This window comes from Dendrobates tinctorius, unplaced genomic scaffold, assembly GCF_039654945.1.
Source record: "Dendrobates tinctorius isolate UK_male_01 unplaced genomic scaffold, ASM3965494v1 ptg000211l, whole genome shotgun sequence".
NCBI lineage: Eukaryota > Metazoa > Chordata > Amphibia > Anura > Dendrobatidae > Dendrobates > Dendrobates tinctorius.
The window spans coordinates 8,647,191-8,664,971 of NW_027361878.1; the positions used below are offsets into that span (position 1 = coordinate 8,647,191).

A 17,781-nucleotide genomic window follows, 5' to 3' on the forward strand; every position below is an offset into this window, starting at 1 on the left:
GGCTGGTTTCACATTAGCGCTTTTTCAGCGCATGCACGGCCGGGGGTAGCTCCGCCCCCGAGCCGGCTCTCTGCCCGGCGTGCCCGCCCCTTACTTGTAGCGCCGCCTACTAGCGGACAGCGGCGCCTGCGATCGGCGCACCCTATCTTTAGCATAGGGTGCGCAGATCGTGCGCAGGCCGTGCGCTAGTTGCGCTTTGACCTGCGCTGCGCACTCTTGACGGTGCGCCGTGCGCACCAAAATCCGAAGTTTGATTTTGGCGCGCACGGCGCACCGTCAAAAGTGTGCAGCGCAGGTCAAAGCGCAACTAGCGCACGGCCTGCGCACGATCTGCGCACCCTATGCTAAAGATAGGGTGCGCCGATCGCAGGCGCCGCTGTCCGCTAGTAGGCGGCGCTACAAGCAAGGGGCGGGCACGCCGGGCAGAGAGCCGGCTCGGGGGCGGAGCTACCCCCGGCCGTGCGTGCGCTGAAAAAGCGCTAATGTGAAACCAGCCTAAACCACCTTTGGCTCCTCTTTTTTCAAGGACCTGGATCATGTGATTGCTTAACTGTCTTATTATTACTTTACTCACTTAGATAGTGACATTAATGACACATTAGTTTACCAACATTATTGGCACTGTCCCCATTGGGGCTCACAATCTACATTCCCTATCAGTATGTCTATGGAATGTGGGAGGAAACCGGAAAACCCGGAGGAAACCCACAAAAACACGGGGAGAACATACAAACTCCTTGCAGATGTTGTCCTTGGTGGGATTCGAACCCAGGACCCCAGTGCTGCAATGCTAACCACTGAGCCACCGTGCTGCCCATAATACAATACTTCTTAAGGTCTTCACTAAGGTATTGGATGCCGACACTCACAAAATCACAAGGGAGATGATGAGGTCAGAGAAAACTCTTCTGTTTAACCGCTCACATGCAGCAGTCACTGTTGATCGTGGCATCTGAGAGATGTCTCCCATCCGGGCTGCTGAATAAAAGTTTCAGTTATAATATACATCTGACGTCCGGTGTATATCAGATCCTAAGCCTTCTTCATAGATTATACAGGAGGCGACAACAAGTGGTTAAATCCTAGACAACCCATTTAAGATAAAAAAAGAACCCATCACTAATAGCGTCTTTAATTTTTTTCCGCTAAAATTCCATCATTCCGCTATTTCCTACTTATTTCTGTTTCCGAGAAAGCTGAGAGATTAGTAATATATCCACCATTACATCTCTCCAAAACGCATTACTAGGCATCTAGATGGCAAATCTCCAGAGTGTTAGGACTCGTCCTATGGCCCCAACATCCGGACCGCCCATTGTGTTACACAGCGATATTTGGTATCTCCATATTTGTAATAACCCATGAAATACAGAGAAAAATACCTTAAGATCAAGCTGGAAAAAGCATCGTTCATCACCAAATTGCTCCTGAATCGTTGGGTGATGTTCCTCTTGGAGAACGTTTAGCTCCCATTCTATATTCATGGCAGTGTTCTTAGGCAAAATTGTGCGTGAGCCCCTCCATGGATGAAGCGCCCCCACACGAGTGGTCTCAGGAGGATTCAGCGTTGACAAGACCCAGGGCTTATATGAGCAACCTCCATTTCTTCTCCGGAACGTGATTCTTCCAGACGTTCCAAAGGGTCTGAAGGGGAAAAGCTAGATGGAAACCAAGTAGGTGGAAAGGCGCATATAAATGATTGGCCCCACCATGAAGCACCACGCACCTGGACTTGGTTTGAACAGTCATTCTGTGCTGGCAGGTGAACTTTCACAGCAAGGAATGACTTTGAATTTCACTCGCTCATTCCTCCAAATAATCGAGATTGGGTCACTCTCAAAACATTTGGACACCACTGTACGTTTGTGCATGTTTCATGTATGCGGGTGTACAGATGTCAGAGGCACAATGTGATGATGGCCTTTGGCTGCCAAGTTCCATCCCTGCTGCACCGATGCTTCCACCCTGATACCACGGCACGTATAGATGCCGCTCAGCCATAATGCACATGCAGTTTCTGAATCTCAATGGGTAGCAGCACTTCTACTGGAGCCGCAGTGGCAGTATAATTTGTTCCCTGGGTGGTGAACTAATTGTCCTACACTCATGGGGCTTGCAAAAAGGTTGCCAGATTTCTTGGTGGGGCACAACTCCCCGTCTTTTTAAGAACCTCAGTCTTGTATACTCGATTCTTCCTCCGCTGTGTACTGGAAACAGGTGTCAAATCCTCATTTTATGAACATTAGAACCTTCTTAGTACAAGAGTTTCACACCGGAGACGAGAAGCTTCATTAGCCGCGAGAAGACACTAACCAGACTCCGAGCAAGCGCCATAAACAAGTCCTCGTCCTCAGACGTTACACAGGTATATTAATATATAAAGACTTCATGTGGCATAAAATCAAAGGCGCCACGTCAAGCAACTCATGCTACAGCAAAGATTAACCTGCTTGGTGGAATATACCGCAATGTCGTCACGTATACCGAATGTACAGGCCGGCGGCTGCACGCTTCCCAACACTGGGCTATATTTTACCATGATCTGACCTTCATTACATTACATACATTCAGTAATTTTTCTTTATTTTAATGGCTTTCCAGGCAGAAGTGCAATCTGGAGAGAGAAGGGTTACGAGGCCCGGCTATATTAGGAGCAGGCCTCTATCCACATGGATTTCGATCACCTTTTATGACTGTGTCTGGGGCTGTGTTTAGGAATCTGCCACCTTCTTATTCTTTGTTATTATATCTTTACATTTCACTACAATGTACAGCGGATCCGGAGCGAACGTTATATCCAGCGCGGCGTTTCCATACAAGTTCAATGTTCTACACGTCTATAAATGATGCGAGTATCTGATGAGGACCGGAGTAATAACTAAACCAGGAGGCGTCATTGGCAGCCCCTAAAATCAGTCCAGGAGTAACTGCATGTAGATTAGTGCCCGTCCCTCAGCTGATAATTAAAGGGACTGTCAGCTCAAAATGACTGTTCAAACCAAGCATAGGCACTTGGTGCACCCCTTGGCATGGCCAAACAGTTCAGCCCACCTTCTTACCAACTTGATTTCCATCCACCTCTATAATACCAGCTTGAAAATTGCTACCCCCTCCATAAGTCACTGTCAAGTCCAGAAATCAATAGAACTTGTGAAAATAAGAAATTTTGTACTCTAGCTAATCAGAAATTCACGGACTGTGCTTTCATTTTCAAAATTCTCAGATAATGTATCTAAGGGGCAACGTTTCTCCCTGTGGAAAGTGACAAGTCTGGCATGTCAGAGTGAGGAGCCTTATAGGCCATGCATGCTCTCTCCTCTGGGAAATTAAATGTGAAAATTGTCTCTTCAGAGAGGACGACTAGACCGCTAGTGCCACCTATTAGTAGCAGCGATCATAAGTCAATATACAGCTCCGGCAAAAATTAAGAGACCACTTCCAAATGTTCAGTTTGTCTGATTTTTCTCTTTATAGGTATATTTGAGTAAAATGTAAATTGTTCTTTTAGTCTATAAACTTCTGACATGTCTCCGAATTTCCAAGCAATAGATTGTATTTTTTTTTTCTAAAAAATGAGAAATGGTCAAAGTTAAATAAGAAACAGATGCAAATAATTCAAAGAAAAAGTTCATAATCATTTAGAAACAATACTAATGAGTTAACTCAGGAAGAGTTCAGGAATCAATGTTTTGTGATTTTTAATCACAGCTTTCATGTGTCTTGGCATACTTTCCACCAGTCTCACACTGCTCCTGATGCAAACATTTAAGCAGTTCTTTGTTTGATGGCTTGTGACTATCCATCATCCTCTTGATTACATTCCAGAGGTTTTCAATGGGATGCAGGTCTGGAGAATGGGCTGCCCATGACAGGGATTTGATGTGGTGGTCTCTTAATTTTTTGCAAGAGCTGTAGACTCTAACAAGCCTTGCCATGTATGATTTAGGATAAAAACCAAACCAGAATTCATGGATGAAGTCTTTATTTGGTGGATATAGATTCCTTTCTCCCCCCCCCCCCCCAACTACTGAGAGAGATGACACTTGGTGCTCATAAAATTTTATGGAGATCAGCAAGTGCCATGCCAGGAGAACTTGCAGCAGAGGTGTCTGCCTGCCTCTAGTGCCTCCCACCAACTCGTCTCAGCAATCAGAAAGATCTGTTTGGTAGGAGAAAGCAGATTTCTTGGAAAAGATATATTACAAAGTTGCTTGATTTTATGTGCAAGATTATAGTTTTTATTTACAAAAGCAAAGTTTCTTATGGATTTAATAAAGGGCATGGATTAAAGCCATTGCCAAATGTAATTGACAGCATATTCATGAGGTTTGTGCTCTATACACACGCACTAAGTGAAATCACAAACATGGCGAAATTGTATTCCGGGCTAAAATGTGAGCAGTTGTGTAAATTAGTACAGCTTTTCATTTCAGCGATTGGGAACAGCAACAAAACTGATAAGGACAAAACCACACTATGGATCCCAATTGTAAAACTATACTCAATTCACCCTGAGGGTTAGTAGGAAGATGACCAATAGGAAAACATACCCCACATCTCTGTACATAGGGTGAGGTGACATGTACACTCCTTGCCCATCATCCAAAGGCATTCCGCCATCCTGCTGCATCTCATCCATATTAGGGGGCTGACATGTGCATATCCTTGTGTGATTATTAGTTAGGTATTGGCAACCAGCATTGAAAAATTAAGGTCTAGACCATGGGTGCATAACCTCTTCCAGGGGTGATACTGCTGTCTACAGAAGGATGGGTACTGCACAAAGTGGCATTGTGGGCTGCATGTGGCACAGGTGTAAAAGGTTGTAGCCGGCACAATCCCCCTTCATGTCCCAGTGACTTGATCCTCTTGTTCTTTTTTTGTAAGTGTCAACCTTAATTCAGTTATTTTTCCAGGGCATGCTGTAATTTTTAATGAGTTTATTTTGCCATATGTACAAAAAAAAGGGAAAAAAAATCCAAGCGCAATAAAAAATGTCTTTTTGGGACTTTTTTTTATGAAGCTGACAATTAAAAACAGACACACAACTTCTATAGTTTCTTATTTCAGTTGTAAAAAGAATCAGAAATTTGCAACAAATGATCCTTATATAATTTTCTGACAACCCTTTCTGGAGCTGTGAGTTGTTTTAATGGGGTGAGATGATGTTTTCTGGGTACTAACTATTTTGGTCACTTTATTGCATGTTGATGGGATTTATGGAACTGAAAGTGAATTCAATTGTAGTTTTCACTTTATGTTGTTAACTGTACAGGATAGTTATATATCTGACCTTCTGGCTTCAGGTGGAACACTTCTTTTGAACAAACCTCAAGACGTCCTTGTGAAGTGAGCCAACCCTCCAACCTCTAGCCCAACACCCTGTGATAAGATGAGAGGTTTAAGGCATTGCAGATATTTTCTCAATATAGTTCATGACTTAAAAAAAACTAAAAACAAGTGATAGTTATCAGCAGACTAGTAAAGCTTCTGCCATGTAGACGTAGTCCTCCATATTCATGAGCTTTATAACCCCACCTCCAGCCTTGATGGGCAGCTTTGTGTACTGTGCATAGGCAGAAAGCTGCCAATCAGTGGTGGAGGTGGGGATATTCAGAGAACAGGAATTTTATAATAACTGCAGCAAGCAGCCCAGTAATTGACATCACTGGAATCAGGATTTCCAACTCCATATAATGCTGCTCAGGTTACAAAAACCTGACACATTTAATAAAATAGATTGTTTTCTGATTACAGATTCCCTTTACATCCAATACGCAGCTCAGACTTTGGGAAAAGTACGGTGTTTAATCAGTGCAATATAAGAATCAAGTACAAAACAGAAAATGCAAATGTTACAATGCTGATAAAAAACCAGGAGCTGGAGGATGAGGGGTTGCTGGCTGATTGTAGCTGAGGAATGATCTTGACATCATGGCTGGGTATATAAAAACCAACCATTAGCATTACTTCTTGAGGCGATCCTATTGAAGAAACAAAACATAATCACATTAGGCAGCGCCCAGCCTCTGTCAGTCCCATTGCTCCCATGATGACCTGCAGCCCAACAAGACATCGCCCACTGACTACATTATGGACGACCACACGCAGGTTGAATATTTTACAGTAGCATGACTAAAGGGCCCATCACACTAAGCGATATCGCTATAACGTCACTGGTTTTTGTGACGCAGCAGCGATATCGCTATGTCTGATACTTACCTCTGACCGCGCTAGAACGTCCTGGACCGTTTCCCGTCGTCGGCTTCCTGCTGTGGCGACGAGCGACGCGTGGACGCGGGCGGGAGGACATCAGGATCCCCTAGTGTGACAGGTAAGTAACGACCCCCATCCCCAGCGATGTCGCTGGTGAGATCTGCCCGTGTGGCAGCTCACTAGCAACCACTTAGCGATGTACCAGCAATCCTGACTGCGTCATATCGCTGGTGCATCGCTAAGTGTGACAGCACCTTAAGGCCCAGCTAAAGCCAAATACTAAGGATAGTTTTACATTTAGGAATAAGGCTGTGTTCATACACAGCTTTTTTTAGCAGTATTTTAGCAGTTTTGCCAATAAAACCGCTAAAAATAAGCTTCAGTCATTTCTATGCATTTTGCGCATACTGATGCGGTTTTCACAGCGAAAAAAAACGCATTGTGGTAAAAACGCAGCATGCTCATTAATTTCGTGGATTTTTCCGCATTTCTGGCTATATCTATGCGTTTTGAAAACGCGCGGAAAAAAATAGCACGTTTTCTGTGCAAAAACCGAGCGGAAAATACGCATAAAAAACGCATGGTTTCTGGGAAGGGAGTCAGGTTTTCCAGCAGAAATTTTCTGCTACGTGTGCACTTAGCCTAAGGATGATTAACCAGCGTTTGCCATGTACCTTTAACATTTTTTCTAGCTTGACCGCATCTTCAGCAAACTTCCTGATCCCGTCAGATAGTTTCTCCACTGCCATTTGGTCTTCATTGTGTTCCCAACGGAAAGATTTTTCATCCAAGTGGATCTTTTCTAGATTGCTGGCCTGGGCTGGATTACAGAAGGGAAACTTGCATACACTACTGTGCAATGTAAGACAAAGGAATTGTGCAATTTCTACATAGCCCTAATCTGTTCGCATTCAGTATGTAAAAGAAACTATTGCTCATTGTGAGTCTTAAAGGGAATCTGTCACCTATTTTTCAGCCTATAAGCTGCAGCCACAGCCATCAGGGGCTTATCTACAATATTCTGTAATGCTGTAGATAAGCCGCCGATGTAACCTGAAAAAGAAAAACGAGTTAGATATACTCACCGGGGGGCTGTTCGGGTCTGGAGGGTCTCTCGGCCGGCGCCTCCCATCTTCTAGCAATGACGTACTCTTTGCTTCCCATTGCGGCACAGGCGCACTGCTCTGCCCTGTTGAGGGCAAGTACTGCAGTGTGCAAGCACCGGAAGAGGTCCAGCACCTGCGCACTGCAGTACTCTGCTCTGCCCTCAACAGGGCAGAGCAGTGCGCCTGTGCCGCAATGGGAAGCAAAGAGGACGTCATTGCTAGAAGATGGGAGGCGCCGGACCGTGAGACCCTCTGGACCCGAACAGCCCCCCGGTGAGTATAATATACCATATTTTCCACTTTGTAAGACGCACTTTTTTTCCCCCAAACTAGGGGGGAAAACGGGGGTGCGTCTTACAAAGAGGATATACCTTATCGGGTGTAGGCCGCAGGGGTGTCTGGGCGTCTCCGGGTGTCCGTCGGCGCTGTGGGTGTCGCCGGGTGCCCAGCCATGTCTCCACGTGCCTAGCGGTGTCTCCGGTTCCCATCCCAGGGCTCTGCCGACATTTTGGGACAGGCCAGAGCCCCGGGTCTCCCTCTGTATTGGCTGGCTCCGGCAATATGGTGGCCGCCGCCGGGGACAGCGCATGCGCTGATGGTGATGTCGGGACGAGATTTCAGCGCCGAAATCTCATCCCTCGAGATCTCAGTCCCGAGATCACCATCAGCACATGCGCCATCCCCGGCGGTGGCCACCATATTGCCGGAGTCAGCCATTACAGAGGGAACCGAGAGGGAGCTCCAGGGCTCTGGCCTGTCGCAAAATGTCGGCAGAGCCCCGGGATGGGAACTGGAGACACCGCTAGGCACTCGGCGACACCCACAGCGCCGACGGACACCCCTGCTGCCTCTACCCGGTAAGTGTCGGCAGAGCCCCAGGCTGCTGCACAGACCCCCCTGGCAGCAGCACGAGCCCCCCCCCCCCCCCCCCCAGCAGCGAGCTGCACATCAGAGCACCCTCTCATCCCTTCCTGCAGTATCACCCCACTCCTGCCTCCTCCAGCAGCGACCCTGCTTCACTGCAGCCACCAACCCCCGGTAAGCAATAAGACACCTGGATTATATAGAGGCACCACCATTTTATTAAAAAGTTTTTTCCTATTTTTCTGCTCAAAATTTGTGGTGCGTCTTATAATCCGGAACGTATTATAAAGCGAAAAATATGGTAACTCGTTTTTCTTTCAGGTTACATCAGGGGCTTATCTACAGCATTATAGAATACTGTAGATAAGCCCCTGATGGCTGTGGCCACAGCTTATATACGAAAAAATAAGTGACAGATTCCCCTCAAAGGGAAAGTGCCGTCAATTTTTTTTTCCCAGCAACTGAAAAAAAATGTATAGAATTAAGGTTTACATTTTCTCAAAAAATATAATTTGCTTATAATTTAGTAATATGAAAAATAATTTTAAAAGGTTATTTCCACTTTTAAGCACTAGGGAGAGCAGCTACTGAAATTTGACAAAAACCTAGTGTACAACTAGCTTACATTACTGCCCTACAGTAAACATGGGCTGAGTCTGCTGACATGGGTGTGATGTCACTCATCCCCTCCCCCTCTGGGTGTTTGCTAAGGGATAAGAGGATGACATTTAGAAACAGTTAGCAGCCATTTTGTTGGTGACTGCAAAGTTATACTGACAAGTAGACGTCACCAAGGATGGCAGGCAGCAAGGATTCTGGGAGATATATGGTGGAGGGAGCAGGGTGACAGCAGCACAGAGTATTTCAGGAGTGCAGTGTGCTGGTCTATGGGGGACACCATGTTCGGTGCCAGGAATTGTACATAGAGCGCTGTCTTATACACATGGATGGACCGTCTCCACAGAAATCCAGGAAACATTTCTGCTGATTTATGGCCTGTTCTGATCCAGACTTTGCAAACAAAGACCCCATTCCCTTCCTCAGATCCTGTCTTCATCCTGTCCTGGTGATGTGTGAAAGCGAGGTGACAGGTGCAGTCTGGGGTGACGCTGGGAAGCAGGATGGGGGAAATGTATAGTAATGATAAAAATGAGAGCCCTCTTCAGCTGCCTCACCAGCCCTCCCCTGACTGCACCTAACTGGAGGTCATGCTGCCCCCTCCATTACCCCAGACCCAGGTGCTCAGCCAGAACCACCCTAGAATGGGTCCCTTTCTGCAGATAATACCGCCATACAGTTCACACAGAATACTGCCATACAGTTAGCGAGACCAAAAAAGACATTTGTCCATCCAGTCCAGCCTATATTCTGTCAGAATACATCCCCAGATCTACGTCCTTCTAAAGAACCTAATAACTGTAAGATACAATACTGTTACGCTCCAGGAAGACATCCAGGCCTCTCTTCAACCCCTCGACTGAGTTCGCCATCACCACCTCCTCAGGCAAGGAATTCCAGATTCTCGCTGCCCTAACAGTAAAGAATGGTGGAAAAACATTCTCTCCTCCAGACGCAGAGAATGCCCCCTTGTGACCGTCATCTTCCTTGGAGAGATATTTGTATTGTCCCCTTATATACTTATACATGGTTATTAGGTCACCTCTCAGTCTTTTCTAGACAAAATAATCCTAATTTTACAAATCTCTCTGGGTATTGTAGTTCCCCCCCCCCATCTTAACTTTGTTGCCCTCCTTTGTACTTGCTCTAGAGTTTACACAGATCACACAATACTGTCAGTTCTCACATACCACCATATAGATCACACATACCGCCATATACTTCACATAATACCGTCATACAGATCACACAAAACCACCATATATAATTCTCACATAATACTGCCACAGAGATCACACAATCCCTCAATACAGTTCTCATAACATCCATCAGTTATTACATTATTCCACCATACTGATCAAACATAATACAACCGTACATATTACATATAATACACGGCTCAGCAGACAGTATCACACAGGATAGGATTAGATACACGGCTCAGGAGACAGTAACATGGGATAGGATTAGATACACGGCTCAGGAGACCGTATTACACAGGATAGGATTAGATACATGGCTCAGCAGTCCGTATCACACAGGAGAGGATTAGATACACTGCTCAGCAGACAGTATCACAGGATAGGATTAGATACACAGCTCAGTATCACAGGTCAGGATTGTATACTAGAATATGGGCTCTATATGTCACTGTCCTCCTCAGACAGCCATAAAAGCCAAGGGAAGGTGCCAGCTTACAGGAGAACACTGGGACTGTGAGTAGGGAGGCAGAGAGCAGGAGAAGGACACAGTGGGGCAGGGCAGCCTGTGAAGAGCAGAGGATGTCTGCTCAGGATGCACAGTGCAGAGCCTGGAGTAGCAGAACAGGAGCATGGAGGTAAGGCTACTTTCACATTAGCGTTTTTAGCGCTGTGCTTCGTGCGCAATAGAAACACATGCAAAATCACATCATGCGCTTTGCATGCATTTGCTTTTTTAGGTGCATGCGTTTCTAGCCATGCTAACTCTTAAAATGCATGGACGGACCAAAAATGCACCAGGTTGCGTCTGGCGCGCCTAGGGTCACACTACAAAAAACTGCATTCGCACGAAAACGCATACAAATGCGTGCAAACGCTAGACCATGTGCCCCCATGTTAAACATAGGGGTGCTCGCGTATGGACGCGCACGATGCGCTGCGCTAAAAAACGCTAATGAGAAACCAGCCTGAGTCACCGGCACTCACTACTCTCCACCCTCCGGCTCCAGTGAGAACTTGTCCATATCTACAGCCTGTCCTCACAACACAGGACCTGTTATGTCAGAAGTGAACAGTACAGCATCTAACATACCAGATCCTGTGAGAGGGTATGTGGAGCTCAGCAGATAGCACTGGGCTACAGTAAAATGGCACCCAGCCACGCCTACAGCAGTGAAATGTGTAGCCCACAGGGGTGTGCCCAGTTCACCGCTAATGCGGCTGCAATGTTACCTGTCTCCTATGCCCAGAGCAGCTGTATTTGCAGACTAAGTGTCGTACAGTGACCATTACAGACCTGCAAAGCAAAATGATAGCGCCCAGTGGCTACATTAAAACAAGAAAAATCCTAGTTACTACATTTGCTAAAACATGTTGTTACTTTTTTTGCAAATATAGAATTGAGGCACCTTCCCTTTAACACTGTGTTGCTCTGCAGCATAAGAAATGCAAGTACCCAATGTAAAGCAGCAATACACACTTTCAGAAAGCAGCCACAAGATGGCGCTGCAGCAATATTGGTAATCACTGCATGTGGCTCAGCTCTTGCACCAGACCAGAACCACAGTAAGGCTGGGTTCACACGTACCGGAACGCACGGAAATTACCACGAGAATTCCGGAATTCCATTCTGCGGGAAAATCGCATTTTAAATTCCCGCAATTTTCCCATGGAAAAACTAGCATTTTGCAAGCGTAATTAGCTTGCAAAATGCTAGCGTTTTCCAAGCGATCTGTAGCATCGCTTGGAGAACTGATTGACAGGTTGGTCACACTCGTCAAACACAGTGTTTGGAGTGTGACCAACTTTTTACTACTGAGGCCGCCTATGCAGCATCAGTAGTAAAAGATAAGTAAAAAAAAAAAAAAATAAAAAATGGTGTTATTCTTACCTTCCGACATCCCGCGCAGCCTTCCCAGTAATCCTTTGCAAAAATGCCCGCGATGTTGTCCGTTCTCGCGGGATCGCGATGTCTCTCGGTAATTCGTAATGACGTCGCGCAAATGACCGCGAGACTTCGCGATCCCGTGAGAACGGACGCCATCGCGGGCATTTTCACAAAGGATTACAGGGAACGGGAGCGTGGAGAGAGGCGGGAAGGCTGCGCGGGACGTCGGAAGGTGAGAACAACAATATTTTTTATTTTAAATTCTATTTTTTACAGGGATATGGTACCCAAAGCCCGGAGGACAGTCTCCTCTCCTCCAGACCGTGGGTACCATCCGCAATTGTTCTGCTTACTTTTCGCAAGGTGTGGACAGCCACATGCGGGAAGTAAGCGGAACAATGCATTCCTATGGGTGCGGGATCGCCGCGATTCTGCAAAATTAATGAGCATGCTTCGTTTTTTACCGCGAAGCGATTCCGCCGCGGTAAAAACCGCAGCATTAGCAGAGCATTGCGGAATCCCATAGGAATGCATGGGATGCTTATTTTTCATGTTTTCACGGCAAAATCGTGCAGTTAAAACCACCGCGGAAACGCGAAAAAAAAACACCACGTGTGAACTCAGCCTAAAGCTAATTCCCTAGTTCTTTTATTGGCAAATTTGCAAAGTGATTCTATAACCAAAGAAATGTTGCAATTTTTTATTAAAATTCTCTGCTGTCTCAAGAACAGTCATTATTAAATTTAGTTTCCCATTCATTGCCTAGATTACCTGCCAGCGCTGCAGTTCAACAGTGGTGGTTGAACATGTGTAACACTTACCACGCTTACAAGCACTGGTCTGACATGTGCTGATCGCTGGAGCACAAGTTGCTCCCAATCATGGCAGCTTCTGCACCACTTCTCACCTCGGATGCCGCTACATGAGGCAGCATTAGAGCGCACAGTTTGGACCACACATTGCTGGCTTAATCTGCCAATCAAGCAGGAGTGCCCAACTCCGCTAGGTAGGAGGACTGGTGTACACTTAATGCCTTCCTGCAAATTGGCAATTTTTATCCTTCTACAAAAACGACTTCTCAGAATAAAGTCAAAATATGAACCCCCCCCCCCCCTCATAGTATAATAAAGCACAAGTTCCCATGGGAAAGCCCAGGATGCTGTGGCTACACGATGGGGAGACATCGCTGCCCATCACTACAAGTGTCGACTGTAGTGGGCCGTGCAGAGACCGGGGCCACGTTACCTTCTTTCAGAGTCAGGGTCGGGCTGAGCTTAGTGGGGTCTTTGCTGAGTTCTCCAAGCAGCTTGGGAGAAATGGTCAGATAATCGCAGCCGGTCAGGGCCTTGATCTCGCCTGTGTTTCGGAATGACGCCCCCATGACTATGGTCTTGTAGCCAAACTTCTTGTAGTAATTGTAAATCTTGGTAACACTCTTCACACCTAGGACACAACAAAAAATGTTTTATTTAGCATTGTTGTGACTAATAAAAGCAATGAGGCTACTTAACTAATCTGCACCAACAGCATGACAGGACCAGATACCGGGAGAATTGTTTCAAACCGATTAACTTTGTATTCTACAGAGTAAAGCAGATTCTCTTGATATTTAAGGACCCAGGTTAGCTTTTGCATTCTTTTTGCAGTTAAATGTAACATTTAAAGTGTCGGGGTGATTGCCCATTTCACCCTTATCCCTAATGTACTCAGAAATCCCCCTTACAGTGCTGAGCCATTATGTACTGCGACCATAGGCATTCACTCCTACAGCCCTGCTGACTGGTCAGTCTGTTCTGACCCTTTGTCCAGGAGGTGCGATACCAGACAGCACATGGGCAGTTTCTGGGAGGAGGTAAAGATGACCACTTATACCAGGAAACCCTTTTAAGCTTTATTTTAGGTAAAGACTGGCAGCACAATTCACAATAACTTGCAGATAAAATGCAAAACGACTTCACAACCAAGTGTTCTGGAATGAGGGGGCATAAAGGAGAGCACTGTACATCTGCATTTTCTTTCCCGATAGTATTAAAGGGGTGCTCTAGTCTTAGTGACTGCAGATTAATGAATCCTCACATCATGTGCACGGCAAGCTGTAAGGATTCACTGGTGCAGCACAGTCATGTGACTGCAAAGTATGAGTTCTATACTTCCAGCCACATTCCGACTAGACATGTAAGGCCTCACTCCGTACACTTGCATTCAGCAAGGTCGTGCACATCTAGTCTGCACATGATCGCATACTTGCGGTCACACGCCTAACGCTTTCTGCATTGTAGAGTCCTGACAGTGAGCAAGATGTGAGGATTCAGGTCTGCAGTCACAGCTCCTGCAGACTTCTAGTCGAAGGCCTGACACCCCCTTTAATCTTTAGCTTTTACCTGGGTCCTCTGATGGTTCATAAGTCTTCTTGTCAGAGTTTGCCACATGCCAGTCCAATATTCTCCCAACAAATGGAGAAATGAGGGTGACCCCAGCCTCAGCACAGGCTACAGCTTGGGCGAAGGAGAACAGGAGAGTCATATTGCAGTGTATGCCATATTTCTCCTCCAGAACCCTGTATAATAAACCAGAAACCCTTATTGTATTCAGTTCACTGCATCACCACAAAACATTTCAGATTACACCCAGACTTACTTTCCAGCTTGTATTCCCTCCCACGTGGATGACAACTTGATCAGGATTCTCTCCTTGTCAATACCTGCCTCCTTGTACAGAGCGATCAGACGCTTGGCGTGTTCCACCATCCCATCCTTATCAAAAGACTGTCTGGGGGGAAGACCACAGGATAACATTGTCCACACCAGAAATTAGAGCCTGCTAGTAGTGTGCTGAAGAGTCAAGTGGGCAGGACCTAGAGGACCCCAGCAGGAGTCTGGATGCTTTAAAGACATGGGTGTAATGGCAGGTGGAAGTTGATTAAAATGATCTTTGAAGAAATCAGTTTTTTTTATAATCAACCTTTGAAGTTATGCTGATGTGTCACGAGTGCAGCAGAGCTGGACACTGCACTAGGGTCTTCTGTCTGCACCCCCACCTGCCTACAGGTTCTTTTGATATGTAATCTGAGAGCAGTATGATGCAGGGGCAGAGACCCCGATTCCAGTGATACGTTAGCAGACTGTTGCCATTTCAATAAAATCAGCATTTTATCAGGAGATGACTACAAGGCTAGGGGTCTCATGCCTCCTAGTCCAGCCACTCCCCCCAGCACCAAGTAGCAGCTTTCTGTCAGTATACACAGATGCTAATTAGTGATGTGGGCTCAGAATTCAGAGAACTGCAACAGGGGAAACTGATGGCACCCAGTAAACCAAGATAAAATCACTGAAATCAGATTCTTGTCCCTGCATCATTCTGCTGTTGGATTACATAGCAAAACCTGTTGACAGATTCTCAATAAAGAGCCATAGCCTTTAGTTAAGAGTCCAAAATCCTGCCAACTGGTCCTCTTTATGGGTCTGTACATATACTTGGAAGGTCCCATAGAAAATTAGCTGATCTCTGGGTGTCCTGCTGCTAGGACCCCAAGTAATCTACTTTGAGGATTCAACAAGATCAGCTTTCCCCAATCAGCACAACTGCAAGTGAAGAGCCGCGTTTATACATCCAGGTATCAGTATCACTGAGCCAGTGTCGTACTTTACCCATCATTTTCAATTTTTCTTGCATGTTATACCTACCGGCATGGCCTGCACCTTCAGAGGGAGAACTGGTTGAGGCCCCCATAAATGTAAAAACGGCACAGAAGTGCGCTCCACTAGCAAGAGTGCATGGCCTGGCGCGTGCACAATGTGCTGCTGGTTGGGGTCCTGGACCCACAATGACATTTGCTACGACCGATCCATGAAGTATGGACATGCCAGGATCTCTAGGACTTCCATAAAGTGGATTTCCAGCCATTTAATGCTCAACTTTAAAGGGCCTGTCACACTAAGAGATAACGCTAGCAATATTGCTATAACTAGTGACGTTATAGCAATATTGCTAGCGACATCGCTGTGTCTGATACTTACCTACGACCCGCTCCCCCGCTGGTTATCGCTGATCGCGCGAGAACGTCCAGGACTGTTTCTCGTCGTCAGCTTCCTGCTGTGACAAGCGACGCGTGCAGGAGGATGCAGGATCGCCTGGTCTGACAGGTAAGTAGCGACCCCCGACCCCTGCTATGTCGCTGGTGAGAACTGCCTGTGTGGCAGCTCACTAGCAACCACTTAGCGATGCACCAGCGATCCTGACCGCGTCATATCGCTGGTCGGGATCGCTGGTACATCGCTAAGTGTGACAGCACCTTTACCTTAGGGCAATATTCAGTGCCATGGTTTTGAAAAATGGCACAGAAGTTAAACATCACGTGCAAGATCACAATGTACCTGGCATCCACCTCAGTGGAGACACGACCGGGAATCTTCTTCAAGATTTCTACTCCAAAAACGACAAACAGTCTGTCCATGATGTTATCGAGCTGTTCCTCCTCAGTCCTAAAAAAAAAAAAAAAAAAAAGGTTCAAAAACACGATGAAGCACAATCTAGAGGATGGCAAAGAAACTTGTGTAAAGCCAATTAACTTAGTATATTTAGATTCAGCTCTGATACGATTTCAGGCTCAGGGCTCCCAACGACTGATCACATTATGGTAATTGCTAGCGCCCGAGAACAATGGAGGCAATCAGAAGCTTCTGTGAACATGAGGCCGCATACCATACTAAATGGGCAGCCACCAGGGAATAAGGGGCCTATATTCTTTATGATTTGTGATGCAGTGAGGACAATCAGCATTTATATGGAAAACACTATGCAGATTCAGAGTCTCATGAAAATCCCCCTGAACAGGTATGTGGACAGCTGGAGGGCTTCCAATAGTTACCTCTGAACTCGCTCCCCCTGAATGGGAGGTGTAAAATTCCCGCTGGCACCACTAGAGGGAGTCCAGTTCCCAATTCTAAAGGGGGATTCTGGTTGGACGCCCTCTCACCTATCCAAAGGATGGGCAATAACTTCTAGATCAGTGAGGGTCTGGACAGACCCGCCCCACAACAGGAATAACTATCCCATTCTACAAGGCTGAAGCAGCACTACTCATGATCGACTGCGACAACATTCATTCCCTTGGGATAGCACAGTACACTGGCAGACCCATAGTGACTGGAAGTCACACCATTCTAATAATCCAGTGACTGGACATCACCAACATAGAAAGTATCACCTATCCTATGCACCCCAACCCAAAAGAACATTAAAGGCTAGGCATAAACTAATGTCCACAAACCTCAAATGAATGCAGGGAACATAAAAAAAATCTAAAATCCTTGAACAATGTAAATGATTACTTTAAGTTCTTGCAGCTACACATGGGTCTACAAGCTACTGAATCATGGGGTGCAAGTCAACTTTTGTGTACTTGACGCAGTGTAATTTGTCACATGTGGTTCATCTGAGGCTGTATTAACCTCATTGTAAGACATTCTAAGGACCTGAAGTTTTTCTATTACATCCTAATACATAAAACTACTAATTTAAGAGCGTAGACTTTTTTCTTAACTGTAAATTAACAAATTAAACATTGCAGAATTCTTTAGCCATTGACTGAAGCAGCCAATTTACCCTTGAAGTATGGACTTGGCTCATAAATGTAAGAATGAGAAATGTCAACTTTGCTGGAACTGTAAAATGCAGTTGAAAATTTGCATAAAAAATGCTGCAACACCTAGTGTGAACTTAGCCTAAGGGTCCCGTTACACTAAACGACGCACCAGCGATCGACGACATGACCTGGTCAGGATCGCTGGTGCGCTCTCAAACAGGCAGCTTCACCAGCAATCAGCACCAGTGAGGATGCTGGTAATCAGGGTAAATAGCGGGTAACTAAGCCCACACGTCCCTTAGTTAC

General features: G+C 45.9%; 1 protein-coding gene across 1 annotated transcript in view; it reads right to left on the reverse strand.

The window, feature by feature from the left end:
- Positions 1 to 5,788: 5,788 nt before the first annotated feature.
- Positions 5,789 to 17,781, reverse strand: part of TALDO1 (transaldolase 1) — a 30,797-nt gene continuing 18,804 nt past the window's right edge. Inside the window, exons 3-8 of the mRNA XM_073554385.1 lie at positions 16,265 to 16,372; positions 14,529 to 14,660; positions 14,273 to 14,448; positions 13,137 to 13,334; positions 6,891 to 7,036; positions 5,789 to 5,984 (exon numbers count right to left, since the gene is read on the reverse strand). Of these exons, the coding sequence (XP_073410486.1) occupies positions 5,967 to 5,984; positions 6,891 to 7,036; positions 13,137 to 13,334; positions 14,273 to 14,448; positions 14,529 to 14,660; positions 16,265 to 16,372 (778 nt within the window). The 3' untranslated portion in view covers positions 5,789 to 5,966. The remainder of the gene's footprint in view (positions 5,985 to 6,890; positions 7,037 to 13,136; positions 13,335 to 14,272; positions 14,449 to 14,528; positions 14,661 to 16,264; positions 16,373 to 17,781) is intronic.